At 43.5% G+C, this 9,344-nt stretch overlaps 1 protein-coding gene across 1 annotated transcript; it reads right to left on the minus strand.

Annotated features, from left to right (window-relative positions):
• Positions 1–2,574: 2,574 nt before the first annotated feature.
• On the minus strand, positions 2,575–8,657 carry PANX3 (pannexin 3). Its single transcript, XM_011367151.1, has 4 exons — positions 8,477–8,657; positions 7,102–7,244; positions 4,667–4,881; positions 2,575–3,214 (listed from the first exon to the last, which is right to left on the minus strand). The coding sequence occupies exons 1-4, from the start codon at positions 8,655–8,657 to the stop codon at positions 2,575–2,577; spliced, it is 1,179 nt and encodes a 392-aa protein (XP_011365453.1).
• Positions 8,658–9,344: the final 687 nt, after the last annotated feature.

A 9,344-nucleotide genomic window follows, 5' to 3' on the forward strand; every position in this document is an offset into this window, starting at 1 on the left:
TATGTACATAGTTAATATCGTTCATTAAATTGATGGAGAAAAATCTAATGCCAATATAAGTAATACAGAGTTCAAAAAAAGAGGTTTAGAATCGATGACCCAGTATTTTATTTCAGAACATTGTAAAAGTAGTGACAAGGTCTTGACATTATGGTTTTAACGCAGAGAGAAGGCTTATGAAAGTCCTTTTATGTCCATCTATGTTGTAAGCTGCCCTCGTTGGACCTGGTCGGGTTTTAACAGAGCACCTCTTCGTGGTGCCATGTGCTTCCTACAAACATACTCAAGGCAGCCATATAGATTCATTTTTGGAAACTTCCAGAAATATTATCAGCCTACAAAATGTCCACATTCATACCTTTGATACTAAAGAGTGGCACTTACCCTGGAACCTGAAAATAGGTAGTTTTGAATGATAGTTTTTTTGTTTTTTTTTAACCCCTATTTGTTAATCTCCCGGTTTATTTGCTGTACAGCTGTATTTTGTCTTTTCACTCTTTGTGATCTGATTTTATTTTCATTTTACCTCTTTATATACATACACATAATGGGAGGAATAGTGCTATCATTTGCCTTAGTTTGCAAGCTGCCCTGGCCAGTGGATTTCAGTGGAATTTGCATTAAATGTTTATTATCTATTCTTCAGTAGAAACATTTCCTTACAATATATAAAACATTTCATGCAAATTTTAGAAATTTAGAAAATATAGTACAAAGATTTAAAAAATCTGTAATGCTGCTACATGGAGTGAACCATTTTTAACATGTTGGTATGTGTATTTTCATGCACCTTTAATAGGTTAGATCATACTGAATGTAATGTTTCCTTTTGGTTCACTATAGGTATTTTGCAATGTTATTTTGGCTTCTTTATAAACAATCTTAAATGGCTGCTTAATATTTCAATTAAGGCATAATAATCTTACATAATTCTTTTCACGTTGTTTGACCTTTTGGTCATCAATTGCTGCAAAGTGCATCTATGTGCACAAAGGTTCTTTCATACAGGATTATTTAGAGGCTGAATCTGTGTGCTCCACACAATGTAATATTACCAAGCAACTCATTCATTCAGTTATTTATTCAGAAGAATATTTATTTAGTGCTTATTATGGCAGAATGTTTAGGAAACTTATTTAAGAGGGAAAGCCAAGCAAATAAAGGGGCAGTATTAACACAGTGTAATAAGTTTTATCTCAGAGGTAGGTGTTGGATGATATGGCAGCACCCAGTTAGAGAGAGGGAAGGCTTCTTGAAGGAAATATGCCTGGGCTGACTCTGAAGGAGAGGTAGTCAGTCCTGTGAAGAACAGGAGGCCATCTTGGGCATTGGGGCCAGCATCTTCAAAGGCTTAGTATCATGAGAAGCATAGCAAGTAGTTGATTAGAGTGAAAAATGTATGTGGAGAGAGGCGAGAGGACTGAAGTAGTAGGCAGTATTTGGATAGCAGAGGGTCTTGTGTACCAACTGAAGAGTTAGACTTTTACCCAGTGACAATAGGAAGCCATTGATGAACGCCTGTGTGTCTGCCCCTTTGCTCATTTTAGGTAAACTTATCTAAATTTGTTAGGAGCAACGTAGTTTTTCTACTTATCTACATGAAAAAAAGTGTAATAATGTGTACCACTAAAAAGAAATATTGACAGACAGCATGGTATTGTGGGCTGAGTGTGGCCTTTGGAGTCAGATCAGGGTTCCCTTAAACACAGACAGAGGAATGGGAGTTAGCAGCTAAGGTGGGGCAATGAGTCAGAGGAGAGAAGGGGCTCAACAGTATTTAAGTGGTTGCTCTCCAGTGATTGACTGCAAGTGGAGTTACAGCCTCCCTTAGTGTATTAAAAGCACACCTGGGTCCATTAAGAGTTGTGAAGGAGTCCACAGCTCATAATCCCAGCCCTCGGTTGAGGGAGTCCCTGATTAGATGATGAAAGGGGAAGGTGTATCTGCACACCTCATGGTTCCATAGCAGATGGCTGGCCTGGCCTTGTTCTATACTGTCCTTAAGCCCAAAGAGCAGATACAAGTTTTTGCTTTCATTATTTCCTGCCCACTTTGCAGGCCACAGAGGGCCTGAGCAAGGTTGATGACTTCCACAAAGCAAGCTGGGCAAATTTATAAGACGTCAGGCCTCACCGAAGGGTTTCCAGGGATTTCATATCTTTATTCTCTTACCAGATAAGTTCACTTGCTCTTCAGGGTAACCTGAGTGTGTGTCCTGTGGCCATGGAGTGAACAGTGAGAATAACCTGCCTCCATAAATAGCCTTTAGAACCTTCTTTATTTAGAAACCTTCTTTCTTCTAGACTTTATTTTCGTTGTAGATTTTTCTTCTATCTTCATATTATTTTCTAGACCTAATTTTTTAGTTCTTTGACTCTTCAGATCTAACTTTCAGATTGGTTTCCATGTGTTGATTATATCTTTTAACCTTAGAAACACGATACAGGATATATGACTCAGCTGAATCCAAGCTTAGCAATTCTGAAATGGACATTTTTGTATAAACATGTGAGGCTCATAAGGAAGGCAAGAGATTTTTACTTCTAGAAAATTTCTTGCTCCATGATGTCTTAACTATGGGTTTTCATCACACACCCGGTGAATGAGGTGTTTAGGTTTTGAGGGTTCTAAACCAGCCAATAAAGTCATGAAATCGACCACAGTGTCAATGTTGTGCTTCTGGGTGGTGGTGTCCTTCAACACACATAAGACACTTAACCAGCTAAAAGAGATTAGCTCAGAGATGTTGGCTCGGAGGAAAAGAAGGATCACATTGAGGTCATTGATGGGGCACCCCAGCATCTTTCTGCTGAGGAGGTCAAATGCTGGGAGCATCTCATAGATGGACAGGAGTCGTTTGTCCCACCGACATAGCCGTGTGAGGTTGTAGATTATCACTGGAACCAGTAAGGTGTATATTGCTACACTGGAGAGACTGACAACCTGGAAAACAGACAGGGAGGTCAGCCTGCACGTGATGAAATCAGGGATGTAGGTCTCATCGCTTAGCAGCCCTGTCTTGACAGAACAGCTGAATTCTTTTTGGAAGAAGATATCTAGGTGGAAGTGGCCAAGGTACAGGTAGGTGGCTGAGGTGAAGAGGAGCAAGAGAGAGTTCCGCAAGAGGTAGGTGGCCACTAGTGAATGTGAGCGCTGCTTACATGCCAGGTACCGCTCCAGCAAGGGAAATTCAAAGTATCGTTCTTTCCGAGCCCTGGGCAGGGGAAGAAAAGCAGAGTTAGGAGGGACCGTGTAGAGCCATATCCTGAAAGAGCCATGTGGAAAGTAACAATCTGTGTATCCAGCGTGTCATTTTCAACTCATGAAAATCTCCCTTCTCTGAGCACAACCACCCTTTCCTCAAAAGGTGTGTCAGTATATCTAAATTCTGCAAGCAATGAGTGCAATGCAGTAAACCTAGTGAACAGTCAGTGAATAACAAATGGTCATACTGGATTTCTGCCCAGCATGGCAGATGAAACCTGTAAGCTGAAGTAGGATCCTCAGGAAGCAGTAAGGCTTATTAAGTTAACAGTGGACTGGGAGTCTAAATAAGCCCATTCTGGTTCTCGGCTGTATACTCTGTGGTTTTTAGGCAAATTCATTTTTATAAAAATAAATGTGCTAACAAGTATTTGTTGAGAGCTGTAGTGTTCAGGTACCTGTAAACCTGTCTCTTAAGAAAAAGTCCGGCTTGTGGGGAAGAGGCAGATAAGATGCAAACATTAATATTGGGCTTGATTTGTTGTTAAAATGAAGACTACAAACCATAGTAGTTATAAGTTAGGAGAGGATAACTGTGGGCTAGAGTGTTCAGAACCTTTATGGAGAACATTGTCTTAGAGTTGGCCTTTTAAAGGTAGATAGCGTTCAGAAAGATGGAGTATGTACATAAACACGAGATTGAAACCAAAATATGGTTTCATATCTTAGCTCCACTGTCCTCCTGGTGGGGCCCACCCTGGCCACCCTATTTAAAATTGCACCACTCTACAGCCTTTCAGCTTTCCTGGCCCTCCCCACCCTTGTCCTGCTTTACTTTTTTTCCCCTTCATACCACTTATCTTCTACCATGTAATTTATTTAAGTGTTATGATTTCTGTTGTCTGTTTTCTCTTGATAGAGTATAAGCCCCACACAGGTAGGTGTAGCTTTGTTTCCTCCCCATCTTGCCACCGCCCCCCCAACCTACACATAAACACACATATCTAAGGCACCCAGAACAGTACCTAGGACTCAAAATGATGGATGAATGCCAAAATGGATGAATGACTTGTTCAGGAGAAAAGGAGACTATCTAGGTAGGATGGGAAATTTCTGTCACTTGTTAGAAGTTTGAAAAGCAGTTGGTGACTGTATAGAAGGCCTTGGAAAAATATTTGGGAGAACATGGATATTTTCTATAGACATATTCAAAGTTTGTGAGCAGGAGAGTAGCATATGAAAGTAGAGAGATTAATCCCTTTGTGACTCTGTTCATCTGTAAACTAGAGGTAGAGTCCTTTCTCTTCTGTACAGAAATCATAGAAATTTAACGAGAGAATGTGTTAAGCACTTCACACTCGTGAGAAGGTTGGTATAGAGGATAGTTTAAAGATTACTCAGCACAGATATCACCTTAATGCTTGACGGAGTTCTTCGGAAAGGAGTAGAAGAGACAACTCACTTCTCCAGCTCATCCCAAAAAACGTGGGGGTCTGAGCTCTTGAGCTTGATCTTCACCATGTGCTGCACCAGGCGGATGGAGCGATTATAGGATTTGTCCAGTTCACTGATGATGAACAGCAGATCTGAGCTGAGGGCCGGCACAGCTGCGTACTGCCACAGCAGAACCGGCAGGTACATGACCACGGCCAGGGCCAGGAGGGAGTAGGGAAGGGCCTGTAGGGAGAGAGTGAGCTGAGGAGGGAGGCCCAGAGTGCTAGGGCCTTGCGGAGAGATCCCTGCGTGAGGGGCTAATGCCTCAGAAGAGGGATGAGCTGCCTCAGGTCCAGGACCTAAGGCTCTCAACTGACCTGGCCGAATATAGTGAGGCCCAGGAGAGGACGAATGGTGGCTCTTCATGCTCCCCAGCTCCATTTTTCTGATATAAGGTCTGTGTAGGGACCCAGGAAGGAGAGAGGCAAGAGGCAGAAAGAGAGGGAGAGTGTGAGGAAGGAAGAAAGGCAGGAAAGAGGTAAGAGAGGGAAGGAGAAAGAGACAGAGTGTAGAGAGAGCGAGAGTGTTCCCCATTCCCTATGCATGTTAGCCTGGGTAGCCCCAGAAATCCTGGCCAGCAGCGGTCATGGCATTCCAGGGAACAGTGTCTTTATTCAGAGTGTTTCACTTTTCTTTCTCTGACTGCTCCAGGCTCTCATCACCAGACACCCAAAGTCTGTTAGCTTTCAAAAGCCAACCTGGGGCCCAACATTGCTGACTTTTACTCAGACCCTCCAGAGAAGAGGTCAAATCCCATTTCCTTCCCTGCCTACCTGAGATAAGGGACTTTTCCTTATGTTTCTGCATCATACTATACCTAATGGAGTAAGGTGTATTATTCTGCCCACAGTTTTTAAAGCTACATTTGTGTTAGGTATTTAACATGCATTGTTTCATTTGATCTTCACAAGGGTGCCATCAGGTAGGTACTATTAGTATCTCTATCTTACAATCAAACTGAAGCATGAAAATATTAACCTACACAGGATTTCACATCTAGCAGGTGAGTGAGGGGGACTTGGAACTTGGCAGTCTGGTTTTGGGACTTATTCCCTTATTGGCTACTTGGCTACAGATTCTCTGAACCAGGAGTGCTTTGTATTTTAGATTAGAGTTTGAAGAAAAAGAGGGAGGACACATATTTGGTTTATCAAGGTAGAGGAGAAAGAGATGTGTGTGTGGGTATGTGAGAGAGAGAGAGAGAGAGCGCGCACGCTTCTGAACTAAAAAGAGGTGGTGAAAGGTATACGAGAGAAACCTAGAACCTTTTTGCACCTGTTTATAAAATGATATTTCTTAAAAACAACCTCTTCGCCCCTAAAGATTTGACTCTTTTCTGACATATAAATTCCCTCTTCAATATCTTCATCTTGTTGCCTTTCCAGATCCTGCTTACACACTTCCAGTGACAGAGACCTCGTGAACTTTTTGCCTTAAGTCTCTGGTTTTGTCTGAGTTCTAGAACCGTGGTGTTTTGAGGCCTTGTCAATTGTCATGATTACAATGTTATCAGTGACATCTGATTAAACATTGTGAATTGGACATATGTATGACTTCTGCTCCCTCATAAAACCCCACTGGAACGACAATAAAGAGATCAAAAGAACATAATCCTCTAAGGACGAAGAGAACAGAAAAGGAGACAAGAGCGGCAAAATGTTGCAAACTGTAAAGCAGTTGCATGATAGATGACACCAGCCTGTGAGTGGAGCGGGAATTGAGGTGGGGCAAGCAAACTGTTTTGCGCCATAGAACCAGGAAGACTCAAGAATTAGAGAGATCAGGTATATCTGAAAGTGGGGCTGCAGGTGGGGCTGGAAACAGGAATATCGAAGGAACGGTCCAGCAGATCCTTTCTGTAACATGGTGCACTCACGCGACTACCCTGTTCCTCCCCGGCAGAAAGCTGTGGCTTACTCCTTGGAAACATTAAACCAGTGTAATTCTGCACTTGGGTCCACTGAGGGCAGGGGACCATGCTGAGAACAGGGGGTAAGTTGAATGAATACCGAATGCTGAGACCCACATCTGAGTTCCCAGAGGGTTGGCAGCAAAGCTTGATAACAGCTGCCCCCTCCACACAAATTAAGGATCTTGGGAAAATTGACCAGCCCAAAAGAAAGGATTACAGATACTGATAAGTTGAGGTTTTCCCCCATGAAATGGCCCAAGGAACCTCCTTACACTGAAGGCTGCTGGTCAGCAAGCATCATCTATCAGCACAAAGTTTACAATCCGATAAAAGTGAGAGCTCAAAAATATTTGAAGAATATCTAAAACATGTAAGTCAATGACCATATGAAAGGGGATGGGTGGCAAAGAGGCAAGAGGGAATATAATGATGCACTTCCATCCCACTCCATTCGGCCATTAAGCTGGCCTGACAGTCCCAGCCTACCTTACCTTGTGAGGCCAAAGAGATTTCAGCTTGTACTGGCCAAGCTCATCCTGTTCATGGTGCATCAGTGAGTCCCAGCAGGAACTGTCCACGTAGGCAGCCTGCCGGATACTGAAGTTACTGGGAGAAAAGCAGCTGATGGGAGATCCTGGAACAGGAATACAGCTTTGAGGCAGCCCTGAGTTGGAGTGATGAATGGGAATCTGGGGACATTCAGCTAGGAGCTTTCTAGGCATCCCCTCCACAACTCTGCCAATTTCTGTACCTGGAACCACTTTCCTCTTATGCCCCAGTTTCTGGGTTTGGCAAGGCCATGTCACTGTAGGACAGGCATGACGGGAAAGCACTCCAGTTCTTGGCCCAGGCCTGCTCATGCACTGACTTGCCTTTGATGTCTGCCAGTTCTTTGCAAGCTCCCCCACTGGACTCCTAGACAGGCAGGCAGCAGTGGGTGGGGAGTGGGAGTATGTGTGGGAAGGTGGTGGGTGGGGACATCCTGCACCCTTGCAGTTTGGCACCAGAAGGCTCACAGTTTGATGGTGATGTCTCCTTTCTGAGAGAGCTGACATCTTTTAGGTTCTAAAATTTTAGAGGATTAATTGCCTGGACTTCTGAGCCCAAATCAAGAAAAAAGATGGGTCAGTGATACTAGAAGGAAAGGAAGATTTGGGAACGAGATTCTCTGGTTTTTGGTTTTCCCATCATTCTCTAGAAAGAGGCAGAAATGAGAACCAGTAGTCCTCATCTTGTGGGTAAATGAAGAGGCAGTTGAGAGGTTGACATACTTCCTTGGGAAATGTGTGAGCTAATCATACAGCCAGAAAAGAAATTGGGAAATCTACCTTCTCTTTAAGAGAGGTAGCAGAGTTGCTGAGTTAACATAGCACCTAGAACACTTCCTATATGTGTTTGTTAATATTTGTGTATGTGGAGAGGAAGGAATGAGTTTATTCAGCACCTATGATGTGCCAGTCTCTGGCACTTAACATATTCTTAAGTCAGTAACTTAAGGTGGGGAGCAGGAGGAAGGCTCTAAGAGGATAAGAGACTTATCTAAAGCATGGATGACCAAGACCTTTAGAGGGTTTATATGGCTCCAATCTTTCTCATTCGTGTAAAATCAAAATTAAAGTTTAATTAATTGCAGTGACATAAAATTTATGAATACTGAAATTTAAACAATCTTTTTTATTGCAATATTTGGAAACTTAAAATTTTTGGTACCTGTGTTTTGCTGGTGCCCTAAACTCATGCATAGTCTGCCTTTTAGGTAATGCCCAGACACCTAGACAGTGTGGGGGCTGCCTTGCTTTGGAGCCCATGTAAAGAGTGAAACAAAGCGGGGTCTCTCCTATACACTAGGTCTTGGAAGCCACTTACCGGAGGAGAACTCCTGAGCAAACGCCAGGGACATCAACAGCAAGGGGAAGCCCACGGCTACGAACTTGATCATGCGGTCCAAGGGGAGCTCCAGGCGCAGTCCTTTGAGGCGGAGGCCCCTGCGATCGGGCAGCAGGGCATCTGACAGCATGTACTCTGCAGCTGTATGTGCAAGCGACATGATGATGCTGAGCTTTGAGGTGCAGAGGTGGCAGGATGGGTCCCCAGACAGTAGAGAGAGGAGAATGCAGCTTCAGGCAGCTGGCTTTGAGCAGATAGTGCCTGCAGCCCCAGCCTTGCAGACATCTGTACTAGGAGCAGGCACTGGTTCTCTAAATAACCATCCAAGCCCTGAGCCAGATACCTAGTAATTAAAGGGAGGCATAGCTTAGTGGTTTCTCGCTGGAGGAGGGTCGGACGTTAGCTGGGGCTGGTGCCAGCCTGCTCTCTGGATTGTCCCTGAGCAGACGGAGACTGGTGGCTTTATGCTGCCCTCTCATTAATAAAGTATTTTTGGTGAGGTGGTGGAGAGAAGGGCCCCTCCCCCATGTAATTGGTGTGGAATTTGGGTGGAGATTGCTTAATTGTGTTGAAGGCCCTAATTTTGTGGTTTGGAGTGGGGATGGAACCCCCCAAGACTCAGCTAGGATTGCTGTTCCTGCATACTATTCTTTGTCCCAGTGATGAGTTTTGCTTTGGGCCCAGGCTCTTTCCCAGAAAGGACTCTGTATTTGTTGTTAAATTTCTTTCCCTGCCTCTGGTATTTTTCTAAAATATTTCAACATATTTACAATTTTCTTATATTGACAATTTTTTTTTTTTTTTAGCACCCATCAGTTCTTTAGAAAACTGAGGGATGGATGGAAGT

Source organism: Pteropus vampyrus, unplaced genomic scaffold, assembly GCF_000151845.1.
Source record: "Pteropus vampyrus isolate Shadow unplaced genomic scaffold, Pvam_2.0 Scaffold130, whole genome shotgun sequence".
NCBI lineage: Eukaryota > Metazoa > Chordata > Mammalia > Chiroptera > Pteropodidae > Pteropus > Pteropus vampyrus.

Excerpts from the sequence above, each read along its gene's own strand:
- PANX3 (XM_011367151.1), bottom strand. The coding sequence starts at position 8,657 with ATGTCGCTTGCACATACAGCTGCAGAGTACATGCTGTCAGATGCCCTG. Across the intron at positions 4,882-7,101 it reads AATCTCTTTGGCCTCACAAG|GCCCTTCCCTACTCCCTCCT; the intron begins GTAAGGTAGGCT and ends CTCTCCCTACAG. Across the intron at positions 3,215-4,666 it reads TTTTGGGATGAGCTGGAGAA|GGCTCGGAAAGAACGATACT; the intron begins GTGAGTTGTCTC and ends TCCCCTGCCCAG.